This window comes from Colossoma macropomum, unplaced genomic scaffold (genome assembly GCF_904425465.1).
Source record: "Colossoma macropomum unplaced genomic scaffold, Colossoma_macropomum, whole genome shotgun sequence".
Classification (NCBI taxonomy): Eukaryota; Metazoa; Chordata; class Actinopteri; order Characiformes; family Serrasalmidae; genus Colossoma; species Colossoma macropomum.
Genome location: NW_023494789.1, coordinates 25,647,309 through 25,667,250, shown reverse-complemented (window position 1 = coordinate 25,667,250; position 19,942 = coordinate 25,647,309). Strand labels below are relative to the sequence as shown.

Below are 19,942 nucleotides of genomic sequence, written 5' to 3'. Positions count from 1 at the left end.
AATGGCCATATAAAAATGAATTCTGACTGCTTTTGGTACATAAAACCACACAAATTTTATAAGTGGACCTCAAAGAGAAAACAATAACATACAAAACGAACACAGGACATGGACCCTTTAATGCACATGCAAACTTACTGTCTTTCTCTCTCTCTTTTTCTCTTTCTCACACACACACACACACACACACTAACATAGATAAAGTGTAAGAGAGAGAGGCTGTAACCGGTTCAGTGATGTTTGAGAACAGCACAGAGCTGTCTCTCTCTCTCTCTCTCGCTCTCGCTCTCGCTCTCTCTCTCGCTCTGAGGAGAACAGAAGGCCAGGACAGTCTGCACAAACAGCCATCGCTCTGAACAAATCCCATCAGTTTGTCCTCAGCTGATAATCTGTCAAATATAATCATATAATAAGGTCAATAAATAAAATCAATGTTTAATTGCTGAAAGAATGGGTAGTGTGTATATCATTCTAAATGTGTGTAAGTTGGCAGCCTGCTTAGCATTTCTAATGAATAAGTGAAAAGAGCTGAAGGATTAGAGTGCCTCCCTCTCCTCTGGTATCGCTGATGCAAATGGAAAACTGATAGTCTACACTCTATTAAAATGTGGCATGAGGGAGAGTGGGTAGGGGTATGTGTGTGTGTGTGAGAGAGAGAGAGAGAGAGAGAGAGAAAGAGAGAGAGCTAGGGAGTCTCAAGTTGTCATGCAGGTCAAAGGTAGATCTAGATAGTATGGTTTGTGCATGTGTGCATGCTCTTAACAAAGTATCCTGAAATAATGAGTTACTTTCTCTAACTATTGACTTATGTTTTTGAAATACTGACTTACTTTCTCAAATTACTGACTTATTACTTAAGAACATCTTTTCCCTAAACATTGATTTAGTACCGTGACATGGCGAGTTATGTTTTCAAAATACTAATTTACTTTTTCAAATTATTGACTTTGAGCATTTTGAAAGAATGACTTGCATTCTTGAAATATTGACTTGGTATCTCAAAATAATGACTGATTGTCAATATTTACTTAGTGTATTGAAATAATGAGTTACTTTCTCAAAATAATTACTTATTTTCTCTTATATATCTATAAGACTTTGAGATACTATGTCAAATAATAAGTTATAAAATTTCAGTAAAAGTCAGTATTTTGAGAAAATAAGTCAATATTTTGACATACTGCTGCCAGAAAGAAAACCTTTGGCGATTTTTCTCCTCTGCCTGGTGGGAATGGGCTTTCATATATAATTTCTCCAAAGGTAACCATTTAGACATCAAATTCAACCACATCTTAGAAGGAATGTCTAGCTCTGACTTTAGTTACGATGCATTTTTTAGAAAAGCAACTTAGAATTTTTAAAACACAACTGAAATTATTATTGCCCTAACACACCCTTACAGACTTAAAAGGAGATACAGATGGAGACACAGCGAATTGTGTGTAAACAATTTTTTGTATAGCAAAATAAATCTTCTTCCAGTAATCCTGTATTTTGTCACAATACCAGAATACATACAATAGTACCAACATTCAACACTTAAAACACTAGTTTAGATGTACTAACAAATCTTTTCTGCAGATGGACTGGGGTAAGGTTTTTTTTACTGGAAAACTCAATTATTGTCAAGATAAATAGACTTTTTTTATTTATGTGCATCAAGTAAATTCAATGTGCTACATTTTTCAGTGTGTGTGGGCGTGTATGTGTGATTTACCTCCACTCTGTGTAATGTATCGTACCCATGGTAACGCCTGGTAGCCACTCTTCTCAATGATTTTTAGGTATCGGACCTGAATACATGGAAACATAGGCAGCGTTACAGTTATTAGCTACTTAAATTTTTACGAACCTAAACAATGTACGCTCATGGGCATTTAAACTCCAGACCCACCTGAATCCCAGACACAGTGAAATAAGGGATTTCAAAATTCACAGTAATCGGCCTCTTTGCTTCTTGTTCATCACTCTCCACACTCGGCAGTCCAAAGTGAGCCCTCATCATGTACTCCTTCCCTCCCTGTAAACATACATGAACTCTTTACATAGGTACACAATTTAAAATACTTTATAAAAGTGCCCAAATTATGTTAAATTCATTCGTTGTCCAGTCATGTCAGACTATGTCAGCAATAGTTTTAAAACAGTACAGAGAATTGTGTGGACAAATGAAACATCCTTTCCTCTAAATGTGGCAACTTCCAATTACTTTGAATATGGAACAGATTTTTTACAAATTGTTTTGCTTTCATTTTTGTGAAACAAAAGAATCAAAGGCCTATCTATGAACATCAGCTACATTTCCAAAGATAAATACAAGAAGAATACATGTGTAGTCAAATTTTTTTATTTACTGTACTGTGGCTGGTATTTCAAAAACTGTGCAAGATAAGCTTTCACCATGCCAAAATCAAAAGAACAGCAGCCTTCTATCACAGCACTTCAAAAGAACTTATTACATGACATGGTGACAAATACATTTCCATATGCTTGAGGTACAATAGTTTTGAAATAAGATTTTTTCCTAAAACTTTTTTAAGAGATCTGTTCATGGCATAGAGGTACATCCAAAGCATTTAATGGTAAAACAGTCCCCAAAGAAAACAAACTTTTTCAGATTTAATGCTATTTTTCCATTATCAACATTACATATAAAAACTCAGAAGACACGTTTAGTTTCACAGGTAATTTTAAATAATAAATAAAATAACTATATTTGCAGTGTAGACATTGTGACCCCTGGTTCCTATTACCACTACTGTAGAGATCATCAGTCGGTAAGTATCTCTACAAGGCACCATTTCACATCAAATCATTCTGAATGACTTTGTTCACAGCTCAATGACTGAATTATGCAGGAATACTGAAAAAATCTGGTAGGATCCCTATTTAACAGTTTTTATCCTCTTTGTCAATAGTTATAACACGAGGGCCTGTATTCGCAAAGCTTCTTAAAGTAGGAGTGTTCACTTAGGATTAGATTCATGTAGATCTGAGATCAACACTCAGAATCTGAGACACTTTGTGAATATGGGCCCAGGTCTGCATGGAGATATATTAGAAAATGTGTCTTAATAGCATGAGTGGAACATTTGTGGCTTTACGTAACACTTCATACGTACTGAAACTACAGTGGGAAAACATGCACCCACGCACACAACAAACATGGCTCACTATTTCAGACCGAGAAATGCGATGTTGAATATGGAGCATTCTTATCAGCACTGATAGACACAGTCTTAAGTACAGCTCAAACAATAAAAGAAGTATCTGGTATCATAATGCTTAACAACTATCATAAACGCAACTACATCAAAATATTTTCCATGTTACCTTATCACAATAGTACACAATATAAATGTACCCTTTGCATGTTAAAAACTAAAGGAAGCTATTTCAAAAGGTTCTTGAACTTCCTGCATAACACTGTCTCCATAAATCTAGAGATAAAAAAAGAAAACAGAAAAGAACCCATAAGAAAGCACTTAAAATACCTTAGTTCAGTTACATTAGATCAACTGTAACCTTCTGTCTGATAATACATATGTGGCCCATTGAGAGTCATAATTAAGCCAGCTGCTGCCCAAGCTGTTGTAAGATGTTGCACGCAGTAATGAGATATTCTCACAATTTGCTGGTTGTATCTGTATGTGTCTCAGTGGTTTAATAACCGTGTGACACTTTAATATGAGTAATTCATTGCTCCACTACATATTGTGTGGAGAGTGCTGAGTTGCACATGAGTTCCTGTGAGTCCAAAGCATTATTACACATGTACTTCCTCTGAGAGTTTCGCTTGATTAAATTGATTTGGGCAGTCTTCACTGTGGTTTTCCTCTGCTTGTAAGATGCAGGGGTCTGCTCATACAGCAAAATAATTCACAGCTCTTATAGTAGTGCTATCATGGTGTAACTGAAGACACATGCCTAGAGTGTTTCATGCATTTCACACCTTCATTTCCTTTTACTGATAAAAAAATGCACTTGCAAAAAAGTTAAATGAATGTTTTCAGTAATATACAAGTAATTAAAATACTTTTATAAAAACTATAAAAAAAACAGATAAATGTTTAAAGTGAGTTGAACATACAAGTCCCGTGCAACTTCACAGGTATCATGTATATGTCCAAAAGTATCCAGACACCCCTTCCAATTAGTGAATTCAGCTACTTTAAGGTGCACCCATAGCTAACACAGGCAGCCAACTGTGCACACACAGTTTCTATAATCTCTGCAGAAAAACACAGCCAATATAACAAGACGCTGAGCCTCCATCATGTGTCTTAATATCACCATGGGACCACCGTGCCCAGTGCTAAGCATCTAGTGCAAATCCTAGAGTAGAGTCGAGGTTGATACTAGGGCTGAACCTTTTGGGGAAAATAACTAATTGCAATTTTTCTGTAAGTAACACACACAGTACTCAGTAACACACCTATAACTTCAATGTGGATAGGCAGGGGAAAACAGCTGTATGCTGAATAGGTGGATATGTGTAAACATGTTGGTTTTTGTGATATCATAGAAACAATAAATACACATTTTGAAACTTTAGCAATTTGTATACACTACATCAAACTCTTTCAAACATATGAGGAAAATTAAAGGTTTCACAATACGGGCCCTTAAAACATTGCAGCTCTTGCGATTTGAAAATTGTACTCTTTTAAATTGCATTTTTGAAAACAATTAATGGTGTCTACAAACTTGTCAACGTATAGTGTAACTAATAGTAGGATAGGAAGCTATAAAGAAATGTTAGATGAGTCTAGAATGATGAACAGAACTGTACTCAATTCTACATTGCTTAAGAAAGCTGTATAATTTCAGGAGTTAAGTTTTAATAAAATTAATATACAGAATGCCTTGTATTTCAAAAGTGAACAACTGTCAAGGCTGATAAGATAAAATTGTTTAAAAAGATAACAATAATGTATTACTTTACACTTTTTCGTCTCAAAATACTTGAAATATTAAAAAATAAATACTAGTCATTTAGGTGATTTAACAATATTTAAATCTGAATATGTTATTATTGCATATAAAAGAACAAGAAAATATTAATATGGCGAGTGATTCCAGACTTTTGAATAGAACTGTATATCATGTGTTGTTTATAAAGATATTACAGCATTCCTTTGGGCAGTTCTATAAGGTGCTGTAAAAGCGTCACTCACTGGGAAGGACTTGATGACCCACTCAACAGCACTCTTCTCAGGCAACCACTTGGCGTGGCCAGTGCTCGTCTTAAATCTGGGTGAGTCAGCGTCACTGGGCACGGGCACCAGGATGGATACGTTGTTGGCTGTGGAGCGGCTCTTAAACTGACTGCGGGCCTGAGGGACAAAGCGCACCACATTGAACAAAACACACAACGCTCAGCCAAGCATAATAACACAGTATGAATGTGACCCTATGGTTACAGAGAGTCTGAATTTATTTCTGTGATTACTATTCGGTTTATGATTAACCACCTGAAACTGGACAACCTACAAAGTGAAGGGTAATAAAGAAAAAGACCTGTTTTAAAAGAAAACCTCTTGACAGGTAATAGATAGTATCAGTATGTAAGAGAAAAGATATTATGATTTGTGTTGTGTAAATGTCATCCTACTCTTTATCTTGTTAAATATGTTGTTACATATTTACATTTGAATAGTAAAGCAAAAATAAAGGAAGAACCACAGACTTGCAAGGGTTAAAGGGGTTAAAATGCAACACTGTGTCATAGTGTTGTGAAGTGACAGTCTTCAGAATTTAAATCAGTCAAGTTTCAGCAGGGTAAGGACAAAAGGACAAAGCCTGCTTGTTTAAGAACCAACTAACTCTTAAGACATGTCAGGTAAACCTTGGAGCTTCCAGGAAAGTGTGAAGACTAGGGCAGTGAAGTGTACAATGCGTCTGAGCCGTGTGTATGTGTGTGTGTGTATGTGCGCTAGTACCTTAACTTTGATCTCTACTCGGCTATGAGAAAACTTCTCAATCATGCTTTCGATCCATATGAGGGGCTTCACCTGCAAGAATTACAATGATGATTCATTAAATTAGGACTGACCCAAATAAATTAGTGCTCATTTCCACAACTGTAGCATACAAACGAACAAAAAAGGCTGGTTCTGATGGTTTAGTCTGAGTGTGTGTGGGTGGGCTGGGGGGTGTGTAATGCTCACTGTGGTGTTAAGTCGATAGGACATGAGTTCACTCTCTCCGTCAGGGGGAATGAAGGAGATGGTTCGGTCATTCTCAAAGCGAGAGAGACGCACACACTGATGAAACTTAACGTCCTCTAGCTCCACTGACTTACTCTTCTCTCCTGTGGAAAGACAAAGGACACACATTTAATTCATTTAACATAATACACCAGCACTTTAACGCAGCACATTAAATGTGATAATCAATCATAAAGCACTGCAGTCACACACAAGAGCAATGCAGACAGATTAAAAGCACACACAAATAAATATATCATCTTTGTCTTAGGAAAATGTCTCCAAAACAGCAACTTCTTCATTTTAATGTAAATTAGAGTGGAATTCTGCCTATTTTTCAAAATTTCTTACTCACAGCTCAATGTCCAAACTATTAATAGACAGAGTGAACTTTACCTGGGTTACTGTACTTGCTAAAAATCATTTTAATGCAATGCCTATGATAAATAACTTAAAAGAAAAAAGTTAGGATCAGTTAGCTTTATAAAGCAATCAGGTTCAACAGAGCTCACACATGCTGTTCTTTGTACTGTTTCATTGAAGTTTGCTAAAAGACCTCATGTTAAAGATGACAAGTCCTCCTCAGCACCTAACACTGATCTGACTAGCTCTAGTTTTACCATTATCTCATCCAAAGATGTAGCTTCCTTCTTTAAAACCTCCTCTTTCTCAGACATGAGAACCTGACACTTTAATGCCTAAAGTGACTAAATGATATCCTATGGTTTGATTCATGTAAATGAGGTTTTTAGAATGCATTTTCATTCATTTTAAATGGGCCTACATGCCTAATATGTACGTTCTCAAACATGCAAGTCGTACTGAACATCTTGTAAAGCCAATTTATTCTTAAGTGAAAATCTTTTAATGCACTCCAATATGTGCTTCTACATTTTCCTTTATACCACTGAGCCTTTTCATCTATTACAGATACTACCACGTAAGTTTGACAGATGTAGCAACAATAACTAAGAGGCAGGAATTTCTCAGAATTTTGCAAATCGTCTGCTTTTCACAGCAGTAGTGATAGTAATCAGACGTGTGAAGCACTTAATGGCTCTAACAGCTCCCTCAAACATTAAATGGATACAGATATGTTGGCTGGTGACTGACACATTGTTTTATGATAGCTTTGAGATAAGGTTTTGGCCTAAAACATATTAATAAAACATATAATAAGTGCAACTTCCCTTTTACTATAAGTTTCAGCCCAATTTTGGGCCATTTCTATTCATGATGAAATGTTCACACAATGTAATGTGCAGCTCCAATTAAAAAAAACACTAAGGACAGTGATAATTTCATATAACATTATGTAAAGAGAGAAATTCGTGTTGAATCCAGTTGTATTATTGCTTAATGATGACTCTGAATTAGCTTTGTCAGATTAACAAAGGAAGATATGGCTTGATATTCAGTGGAGAACCCTCCTTAGAGTTAGGATTCCTTGAAGATGTTCTCCCTGACATAATCTTTGTCTGTAACCATTATATGACATAGTCATGCAAGAATTGGCCACTCTACAGACATGGAAACATTCTGATTGTCAGATGAATAGAAGACTGAAGTGAATGGAATGACACACATTGTGTAAACCTTTGTGTCCTTTTTGTTTCTGTACTGACCTTGTATTTACTTTATGATAGACAGGATGCAAATGAAATACAAATAATAAATCATGTGCAGTAAAACATCATGGAAGTGTATAAAGTAGATTATATTAAAGTGTTCCGATATTTTGTTTTAATTTAATTCGGCCTGCAGATATAGCCTAAAGGAAACACAAAGGAAAGTGCCTGTGTGATTGCTGGCTCTTGCAGGGTGTTTGACCTGCGAGCAGGAGAAGGCATCAGCTGTAGAGCAGGCTTTTAATGACTCAGAGCCTGGGAGTGTCCTAAAGTCCCTAATACCAGTGAGCTTTGGGAATTCAACACTGCGCTCTGAGCTCCAGTCTGTGAAATGGACCTTTCACAGCATGGAACTGGGATTGCTGTGTGGTTGTGTGAGTGTGAATTTGTGTGTATGTGGGGTTGGGCCAAAGAAGGGAAACAAAGCAGCAGAAAAGGATGCAGTTGGTGTTTATATGAGCATTTAAACCTGCTGAATTCTGGGTACTTGTATGACAGTTCTTATATAAAGTGTGCCCTTGTCTAGAGTGTCTAATTCTCTTTGTCTGTATCACTGACATTTACAGGCGAGCATAAAAGGGCTGTGCGGAGTGCACTGGAAGGCACAGCTCAGCAGTCTCTGTGTTCCCTCAGTAGCAGGAAAGGCCTGCTGGGACCCAGCCCTCATTGCTCATACTCAAACACTCACTGATGCCATCTAAAGGTCATACAGAGGTGTGACCTCTCAGTCTAATGCCTCCTGATTGGTTCCCCAGGGTCCAGTGCCAGCAAAAGTGAGAAAAGCTGATTGGTGTCCCAAATTAGTCACTCCAGAACTAACTTGTTTATCGTCTCTGAGTACTCTGGGTATTTAAGAGTTTGGTATAATATTTTAGCAAAACTGAGTTCTAAATGACTAAATGATTAAAAAAATAATGTACAATGCAATTTGTCAACAAATACTGATGGGGTTGTGTATTAATTGAAACTGTCCCAAGCAGACTGTCAAAAATGAGAAAATCATGAAGAAAATCATAATAAATGCAATGTGTCACTAAACAAAGATGAGTCTGTGTTACAATTTAAGTGGCCCCAAATAGATCTCTGTCATCTTGTCTGGCTTTGGTTATAGACATAGTTCCTCGTTCCACCTTTTTGTTTTTGTCTAACATTCTCATAATACACAATGCCAGTGATCCCAAGAACATCTTTCTATCGAGTCCCTGTTTAAATAGATATTTAACTATCTTGTCCTGCAGAGAGCAGTGTTTCCCTCATTTAAAAAATATGCATCACTGGTTTCATATTGCCACCTGATGATCATAGATTAGGATGTTGTAACCAGTTAGAAGAAGTTCTCTACATTTGGATTATAGATTCGTAGTAGGAAGTACATCAGGAAGACAATGTGCCTGCATCACTTCCTCCAACTTCTGATAATACTGTTTTTCTTTCCAGTCAAAGAACTCTCAATGTTACAGCATGTTTGTGCCCTTCTGTCCTTTGTGGTAAACTCATTTAATGACTTGTTTATCGTCCAATTTGATGGGGTAACATTTCTAGCATTAGTAGCACTTGAAATGGATTTATTCTCTGCTCCAGCTTGGTCTGGATGTGGGGATGAATGCGTAAGTGGGAGCTGATCTTTAGGGTGATTGACACCTGCTGTGCAAAAGCCTGCGGTGGTGATTAAGGAAAAGAAACAGATGGGAGGGAAGCTACCAATGGAGTACAAATACGATAGGTAGAGAATGAACTGCCTGCCCTGACTGGGGTAAAATTAGGTCTTTGTACACACACTAAGGCTGCACAATAGACTATTCCTTCACTGTTATTGTGAAATTGGCCTTCATAGTGTTGATATTGCGTAAATGCACAATATGCAAATGTGATATGAGTGTTTTGTCAGGTGATGTGTGCATCCTGACCACGGATATTGGTCATGGACGTTTCTTTGGATGTTTGGATGAATCAACAACTAACAATCAAATAAACATAAATAATTTGGGTGAATAATAATGCAGTCCAGTCCTTAACCAAGCGTTCACTGTGTAATGTTGTGCTGCACAATATTGAATGTAAATATATATAAACAAAACATAATGCCTTAATTCCTTCCCTTGTATTCCTTCTCTCTATGTTTTGTCAGGCTAATAAAGTGCTCAACTTAGTAATACAAATGTGTAACTCTTTTTTGTATTTTAACTATCACAATATTTACTGACACTCAATTTGTTGTTCGTGGACAAGACCGGTTTCTAATAAGTAAATATGGTCACTCACTGCCAGTGATCTCGAAGAGCACTTTGTCATTGAGCCCCAGCCTCAGCTCAGGCATGCCTGAGAGAACCACTTTCAGTTTGATGCAGCCCAGAATCTCACTGCGCAGGACGCTGCCTGTAGCACTGACCTGGTACAACACCAAGAAAGAAACACAGTGACACAATGAGAAAGACATTATATAAGTATGTGTGTGGGGTAAAACTTCATCTCCATAATCATTATCAACTGCAATTATTTCCAAAAAATATATACCATATGGTAATAATCATATATTCATAATATTAATACAATTAAAACAATAATTAAAGATAAGGACACCAAATAAACCCTAAAGCACCACAAGTCCCAAAAATGCAGCAGAGGAGAAAAAGTCAACCAGAGAAAGCTGCATGGTAATGTGAATGGTAATGCCCCATTAGAAAGCAATGAAACGTGGGGCTGCTGTTAATCAGACAGAGCGGTGCTCCTGAGAGCTGCTGTGGGCTGCCTTTCAGAATCACAGCCTGAGGAGTACACCAAGATCCAGGGACATTCATCCTGGGACAGGATGCAGAATAAAGCAAGCAAGAGGAACAGCAGAGAAAAACAATCAAAGTCTCTTCTATCATTCAAAGTACGGAACTCTAGAAACTATGACCTTGAGAAGAAAGTGAAAGGTAATTTAGGGTATACTGAGTAAAGGAATGATAAAGAAGTACAGATATGGACACAATATTAGTAATGTGATGATATAGCGACATATTGGGATTGTGATGTGTCTTGCAATATGTAATTACTTGTGTTAGATAATTGAAGTCTGGAAACTATGACCTTGAGAAGAATATGAAAGAAGGTAACTTAAGGTACACTAAATAAAGGAATGATAGTGCGAGGGTACAGATTAGAATTTAAGATGCATGATACGGACACAACACTGTGAATATAAAGCGACATATTGGGATTGTGCCTTGCAATATTCATCATCTGGACCTCTAATTAGTCAGAGTACTGTGATCACTGTACTGTGGTCAATATACAGTAAAACACACTGTGATTGATTAAAATTCCTATTTGCATGTTTCTGCCTTCTGTGAAATCAGGACTGCAAAGGCCAAAATCACGATGACGATTAACAAGTAACGCAGTTGTATGCAAAAGTCTGAACACCCCAAGTCAAATGGAAGCGAAAATAAGTTATCACATCATCTACAAAGCACACTTCTGCACATTTTAACGCACAATGACTGTGCACAATGACTTGCTGAATTTAACATATTGAAAAACATACAACATAAAATGTGATCTGCGCAAATTTATGGTACATTTTATATTTTATGTTTTATTTTTTCCAACATGTTAAATTCAGCAAATAAATAGAAACTGTACACTAACATTTACAGAAAAATGCCATATTTAAGTTGGCTCCCTGTAGATGATGTGTTAGCTTATTTTCACTTCAACAAATTTCAAATCAACAAAACATGTAAGTAGATTGGGGTGTTCAAACTTTTGCAAATGACTGCTGATAAAAGCAGCAGAGTAAGCTTGTTGACAGCAGTGGTTATAAGGAATCAACTAGAAGAAAATGATTATTTTTAGACTGCTATTTTCATTAGAAGTGAGAACAAGAACAGACAGATCTCTCAATTCCCTTAACTCATATCTCCACACTGTGCGCTCACTTGATAAGGATCAACGGCATGCATTTTTAAATTAACCTTCACTCCTATATAGTTTATCTAAGAAGTGCAACACAGAACCATGACTACAAAATGAAAATGTAGATATTACCTTTAAGTGAACTTACCAGTAAGTTGACAGACTCAATGACATCCATGAACACTTCATTTTTCCTATACTTGATGCCCTCTGACCTCCAGGACACTGCATTGGTAACCGTTGCCGGTGGGCGAGGAGCCCCAACCTCCAGTTTATGCCCTTGCTGGGTGATATACCTGACACAGAGTTGAACAACAACCAAAAATCAGCATTTATTATTAACAAAATATAAACAAAGGTCAAAACATTTATACAATCAGATATCAGATATGATTTCAGGGGACACATTATGAGGTTATTTAAAACTGAAAAACTGCATAAGCCCACTCTCACATTTAATTCATTATGGTAAGAAGTTGCCAAGTACACAAGCCCAGCAAATTAGGCTGAAAAGACTGAAAAGACCACAGGTAATGTTAAAATACTTGAAAGACACCAGGTCACAGAAAGTTTCAATTGTAAATAAATAAGCACAATGCAGAAGAAATTATTTCTGCACAAGATATTTCACAGAAGTGGTGAGATACGTGGCTGCTGTTGAGTCAGTAAACAAAGCGGTTGTGTTGGTGTGATGAAAGTGCAGCCGGAGACTCCAGGGAGTAAAATATATGTCCATAGAGACACATAAGCAGACAAACAGCTAAACCTGTTTCCACTTTCCATTTCCATCACCTATATGATGTACACATACAAATACTTCTCAGTCTAAAAAGTGTGAGTAAATGAGTGAGTCTAAAAACTGTGAGTCTAAAAAGTGTGGTTTGTGTGTGAGTCACTATTAAGAAGATGTGAGAGAGGTTGTGACTGCATTATAGTATTTTTGATCATTTTCATGAAACAGCCTATATGGTACACCAAAAAGCTAAATTATTATAATTTTTGTTTTTTTTAATTATTTTTACCCTAATTCTCATTAATACAATGTGTCCACGAATGTTTCTCATGCTCAATATTTATAATTTTTTTATTACGTTTGTATTACTTTTGACTGTTGAATCTCTTTAATGCTTTCATTGTGAATTCTAAGGAAGTGAACCAGAAGAACAGAAGGTTAGGTGGCACAAGTAAAAAGAAAAACCTCAATTGCTGTCAATATGGTGTAGTAATGAGATAAAACTGCAAGATGTTTTATTTTGTAAAACACATATGTTTTTAGTAATTAGCTTTTAAATGCTCTGTCTGATAACAGTACACAGATTGAAAAGAAAACTTGAGAAAAAAAAATAATCATTTTTTTGTGTTGTGATGATGAGAATTTGTTCTCTTAAATTGGAAAATGTCAAAAATTCAAATCAATAAAATCCTTCAGGCTTATTTTTAACCATTCAACAACACAGAATTGTTTGTCGAAAGCAAAAGTTTGGGTGCCTGGTCAAATTGCATATTTTGTTGAAGTAAAAATACGTTAACACATGTTCTAAAGGGAACACACTTATGCACATTCAAAGCACAATTTTGTTTATTTACTGAACATATTGGGGAAAAAACATAAAATGTGGCCTGCGCAAAAGTTATGGCACATTTTATATTTTCTATGCTAAACTCAGCAAATAAATCAAACTTTTGCAGACAAGTTGCAAAATATGCATATTTGATTTTTTTCGCTGTAGAAGGTTGTGTTAACTTATTTTTTATCATCAACAAAACAAAGGTTTGCATACAACAACAGCCAATATAAATGCATATCTTGATTACATATGTTATATGTTGGGCTGTCTGTTGCCTATGTAGTATGTGTTCTTTTTATGTAGACCAGATGTAGGTTCAGCTGACAAAGCGTTGTGTTGATGACAATCAGAGATTGCACACAGTTAACTGCAAAATGGACCTGATCAATACTGATAAATGTGATAAATAAGTCAATCAAAGGTGCTTTGTAGCTGCTTATCAAAGTTAAGGAAGAAAAAAAACTAATCTATGAAAATATTTCTTAATGAGCATATAGCACAAGATTCATTTCTTTAGTCTCCAAAGGAAAACTGTGTTGTCCTGTTTGGCTCCTACAATCATACAATACATCTGCTATCCTACATTTATCACTACATAATGCAGATTCTGTTGTGATGATGCATGTCCGTTTATGATCAGAAACATTAGAAATACCTCACTTGCCAGAGTGTGTGTCTATATGAGCAAGCTGAAGCAGACCTCTGTTTGTAAAACTATGTTCAGTTCACAGAGAATGAATAGGGAGTACAGGGAGCCTGTGAATGCTGAGCTGTGAATAGTGGTGGATGGTGCCCGTTGGAATGATGAATAATGAACAGTGAATCAGCCAGTACTCACTCTAGTAAGATCTTGCTGTCAGTGGTCTGAGGCAACCCGAAATCCATGACCTCATCCAATAACTCATACACAGTCACAAAGTTGTCTCGTATGCTCTCCTCCTCCAAGGATTTAAAATACTCTTTGAAGACCTACAACAGAACCAAATATGTCCAGAAGTGTGTAGACACTCAATGTTTCTTCCAACATCAAGTGTACTAATGGAGAGTTTATATACAGTCCCTATATACCGTAAAAAAATTACTTGTGACCATACTGCAAAGAATCATATAAAGATTATACTGGTCCATACAGGTTAGGTAAGAGCTTTTTTAAACAAAATCAGAATGCAGTAAATCAACTTTTTTTAAAAATATTTTATTCTGTTAGTGGAGCTGAAAAATACTTTATTGCCTGTAGAGTCCTCAATTAAAATTCATCCACTTACTATCTCCCCACTAATACATCCACATAGTCACACAAACCATTAATATTTACAGATTATGCATTCCAGACAGGGATGTGTGAAAAGCACACTTACCTCCACTATTTTGTACAGGAAGGAATACACAAGGGCAGCATTTGTATTCTTCTTGGTCATTGCTACCACTGAGTACCAACTGTCAAGGATTTATGTGCAGAGCTATGACAAAAATATCATACACATTAGCCATAGCAATAAGAAATAAGAAAGACACTGTCGCTGCTTATCAAATGAGCTACTTATAAAGGATACAGTAGAGGTTGCTGTGTTTAATGTATAAAAAGTGGGTGGAGCCATGCGTCACAAGCGGCGATAGCTCTGCTTCTTCCTCTCTCTTCATCATGATGGGCATAAAGTGGTCAATCTCACTCATGTCAATGTTGCCCATGTAGTTTCGGCATATAAGCACCTAGAGGGGTGACAGTTAAATCAGGCTACTTAAATCATACACTAATACAAAAATCAATGACATATTTTACATATTTCTTCTTGTTTGCGAGTTATATAAATAGCATAAAGAAAACATGCTGTTCATCCATTCATACAGATTCATTCTTATTGATCAGAAAATTAGTGCCTAATGTTAGCAGATGGTAAAATTATGCAAAGGATAAGCGGTTTAGATGATGGATGGATGGACGGACGTTCAGTTGCTGTTTACAAGAGATATTATCAAAACCAGTCTTATTTCATCAGAGGAAAAAAGGTTGAGTCAGCACGAGTGAGTGAGTGAGTGGGTGAGTCAAATATCTGCTGACCTCTCAGAGCAATAATATAAAAATCATCTTGGAGGAATCTAGACTTATGAATAAACTTCATTACTTTTTTAAAGAAAAAATATTTGCGCAGAGGTCAGATAGGGACGAGCGAAAATCAGGAAATAAGAAACAAAATGGAAACAGTCACTGAAAATATGTTGTGCTGAACATATTTTGTGTACTGAAGATTTTGTTTCGGCTTAGAACATTAAGTATTACAAAAGAGCTACTGCAAAATTAGTGGTTTGGTCAGTAAATCAAGCTCTTTTGCTCTAAAATAAAACCAGTAATTATGGTGATATATTATATATCATCACTGTCCAAAAATGTTATTTTTCTTCATCACTTGACCAGAGCAGCTGCCCTTTACATTGTGTGACAATTTAATGATGAATGGACAAACAAAATGCTACAGAACTGCTTGGAATAAAATATTTTTACATTAATTTACATTGAAAGTAAAGAATGTTTTTGCCTTCTCCTGTAAAGCTGCCATTTTGGAGATACAGGTTTTTCTGGACAGCGATTTTATTACTTAAATATATACCTGAAGGACTATTTCATGGTGCTTTTTAGATATGCATTTGATAATTGTAATATAAAACATTTTAGTTCAAATTTATAAAGCTAAAATTATAATTTTTGGAATGAAAACCTGCAGCCACATTGGCCCTTTGCAGATAAGTTTGGACATCCCTGCCTGGCTGCCCCAGAGCACCCAATTTTATTGGCTGTTCTATAGAGATTACAGCATATAAACTGTGTGTGCATTAAAGTAGCTAAATTCACTAACTGGATACTTTTGGATATGAAGTATATATATTTCCACATGATTTTCAATCATCTTTTCAGAACAAGTCCATAGAATAGCATCTATTTTTCATAAAAGCTATAAAACAAAACTTGAAAATACTACCAAATTTGTGGTTAGAATTCAAAAACTGATCTACCGATGGAATGCCTTTACCTTGCTGTTTATCATACTGTGTGATCAGAAGCACTCTGCGCAGTAAAAGCAACAGCATGAGAACACAGTTATCAAATGATAATCTGTACGTTTCCGTTAGCGGTGTACCAATACGCTAATTCTGCCTTAAACTGATTCAGAGGAAAGCAAAAGAAAATCAATAAAATCTGATAGAAAGAATGGTTTGTGAGATTTGAATTTATTTATTTTCGTTATAGAACATCAAAAGACGTGCGTGACTTTTCCATTTTTGAAAAGGAGATTTAAAGGGGGTTTGAAAACGACTGCGTCGCTGCACTACATTTAAGCCCAGTAAGAAGCTGCCCAGAAGCATTAAATTTCTCAGTAATAACGAAATCATCAAGGTTGTGCTGGGCGTAGTTATAAATGATGGGAATCCATCCATCATCTAAACCGCTTATCCTTCTGGGTCGCGGTGGAGTGCTGGAGCCTATCCCAGCTGTCATTGGGCGGAAGGCAGGATACACCCTGGACAGGTCACCAGTCCATCGCAGGGCAGACAGACAGACATAAACATTCACACACATAGGGGCAATTTAGCTTGTCCAATTGGCCTGACTGCATGTTTTTGGATTGTGGGAGGAAACCAGAGTGCCCAGAGGAAACCCACGCAGACACGGGGAGAACATGTGAACTCCACACAGAAACGACCCTGGTCACCTGGCCGGGAATCGAACCCAGGCCCTCCTTGCTAGGAGGCGACAGCGCTACCCACTGCGCCACTGTGCCGCCCATGATGGGAATCAAACATTGTAAATGAACTGGGTTGAAAACATTGAACACTGTTCATGTGCACTGAAATGACATAATCCTAATTGATCTTATCACAATCTGCTCATGTTTTTATCCAGTGCACTGGGCATGCTTATATCACTGTGAAACATGTTCCAAAAAATATAATTTTGTCATGAATGTTTAAGCTGTGCTCTGTTTATTGGTTTATATTACCTGCTATAATGTTGAGTTTGAATAAAATCACATTTTAACACATATGACGTTGAAACAACTGCATGCTGAACACTTAGGGCCTGAGCTTAACTACAACTATATTTACCAGTCAGCATGGTATTGTATCTTTTGCTTTCTTTTAACAGCGTAATTAGGTCATGCCTGGTAATCTAATCGATATCAACTACCTATATGATCTCTCTTAATGAGAGCCGAGCCTTTCATGTGAAGGTAAAGTCAATAACAACCAATCAAAGGGAGAAGGAGTTGAAGCACCTTCACTTCTCCTCTTTGAATATGCCATTTAATTTAAAAACTACAAGAAAAAAAAACTCAGAAATCTAATATTACAGTAGGTAAAAAATAGTGTGCTAGATGTGAAAAAGACACATGACTAAGAAATCAAAGAGTGTCTGCTAATATAATGTCGATTGAGCAGAGATGCCTTAAGGTAAAAGATATTGGATTGCTCTAGGGCACAGACAAGAAAGCTTTCATCAGCACTGCCAGGGGTCGCACCTATATCAGAGAGTAATCCATTCAACTAAAGCCCTTTGGTTGCCTCACTTCTTGGCCTTGGTTTTTCTTTTTCTTTTTCTCTTTCTCTCTCAGAGGTAGCCTATATTATCCCTAACTAAAAGAGACTGTTCTATACTAAACTAGCACAATGGCTTTTCAAGTAATGCCTCCAATTTATCATGTAACCCAGTTTAAAATAATGAAAGAATGGATGAGATGGCAAGTGAAAATACTAGATACACATATTTGATACATTAGGAGACATGTAAACAGTAGTTAACATGTAAACAGGGCTAGGCCAACCCCAACCTGGTTTCAATCATTTCACTTCCAGGTCATTAAAGTTATGCCACCTGTGGTGGTGGGGCAGAACAAGTTTGGTTAGTACTCCACACTAAAACTGTTTCTCGATGGCCTTAAACCAATGACTTCTACCTTGAAACAGTGCTCTACATTTAACTTGAAATACTACTCTGCGGTTTAAGCACTAGTCTACTTCTACCTTTAAACACTTCTCTGTTTTCACTTTCACATGGCCTACTACCCTCCTTCTACCTTAAACACTTCACTTTTACACACCATTTTACTTCAAAGCTCTACTCTGTTTACCTTTAAACGCAACTACTTTCACCTTTAAATTCTACATCTTTTACCATTAAACTAGACTGCACTTACTTCGAAAAACTACTCTGCATTTACCTTTAAACACTGTGAGTCAGTTTCCTGAACATGAATTAAGCCTTGTCCTAAACTCAAATGTCAAAAGTCATTCACCATTAAAAAGACTTATTAGTCAAGGCTTAAAGGGTAATTCCACCAATTTTTCAACATGTGTGAATAATTCAGTCCTTCAGATGTGAACAGCCATTCAGAGTGGTTTGATGCGAAATGGTTCATTGTAGCGACTATGATTTCTGTACAGTGTTGGTGATGGGGACTAGGGGTCGCCATGTCTACAACACCGATACAGCCATTTTATTTACTATCCAAAACCACCAGTGAATCTACAAGTGTCTTCTGATTTTTAGGTCTATGTGTAATGCTGATGATATTAAAATCTGGCTAAATAAGTTTCTTTGGGGGACTATTTTGTCTTGCAACGCCCTGTGTGTACCCCTTGAATGGACTGAAATGCATTAAATGCATTTTAAGCCAAACCACGAAACTACCATATACCAATGTGTCAGATATCAGGTAGCATATATCTAACCATTTCATGCAATAACTTTCTGTGAGGGAGCTTTTAGAGGTGGTCGTCTGGTTCCTATCACCACCACTGTGAACAATTCTGACTCGGCAAGTTTCTCCAACAGAACATTTCACACCAAACAACTCTGAACGACTTTATTTGCATTTAATTATGTAGAATTTTGGAAAAATCACTTCCTCTTTATTCTGGTCCAGGAAACCAGTCATACTACTTTTATCTTTAAAATCTACCTCTTTCACCTCTAAACTACACCACTTTAACCTCGAAGTACTACGTTTACTCTGCGTTTTAGCACTGCTTTTACTTTTGAGCTCTTCTAATTTTACCTTTAGCAGAATCCACCTTTACTTTTGCACTACTTTTACTCTGAGGCTGGCTGCTCGTCCGTCTATCACGTGAAGTCCTCCACGTTCAACTTCCCTCAGAAACAGTTTATCTACGTATTTTAGCGCCACGTACATGTGCTTCTGTGGTCAGTCTCCGTATTTAGACACTACAGGCATATTGGCATTATTTAGGCTACTCCGTGAGAGCAACATGTGTAGGTTTTAGTCCATCCCTCTTTCTCTCCGACAGGTGCAGACTCACTTCTGACCTGCCGGTGGTCCTGTGTCTCACTGCGACCCTACCTTGCCTTTCAGGTCCAGGATGAAGATAGCGGAGGCTGCCATTCTGCCCACGTTAATGTGTGAAGACAACGGAAGGCAACAGAGAAGGAAGTTTTACGGTTTTATCTCACGTCTGCAGAAGAAAACCGAGCCGATGTTTCCATCCCTCGCGCGTCGCTCGCTCTTCCGGGTGCTGAGGCGTCGATCCGGTTTTTCAGCTTTTCGCCAGATGAGGCTCTCCGTCAGCTTTACACTCACATTCAGCCTCAGTCCGTGAGAAGTTTACCGCCTCCACACGACCCGGC

At 37.0% G+C, this 19,942-nt stretch overlaps 1 protein-coding gene across 1 annotated transcript; it reads right to left on the bottom strand.

The window, feature by feature from the left end:
* On the bottom strand, positions 1–19,770 carry ap1m3 (adaptor related protein complex 1 subunit mu 3). The gene is made up of 12 exons (XM_036570660.1): positions 19,659–19,770; positions 14,859–15,015; positions 14,664–14,731; positions 14,144–14,274; positions 11,886–12,033; positions 10,100–10,226; positions 6,171–6,313; positions 5,943–6,014; positions 5,178–5,336; positions 1,895–2,020; positions 1,718–1,793; positions 1–389 (listed from the first exon to the last, which is right to left on the bottom strand). The coding sequence occupies exons 1-12, from the start codon at positions 19,698–19,700 to the stop codon at positions 367–369; spliced, it is 1,272 nt and encodes a 423-aa protein (XP_036426553.1). The 5' UTR covers positions 19,701–19,770; the 3' UTR covers positions 1–366.
* Positions 19,771–19,942: the final 172 nt, after the last annotated feature.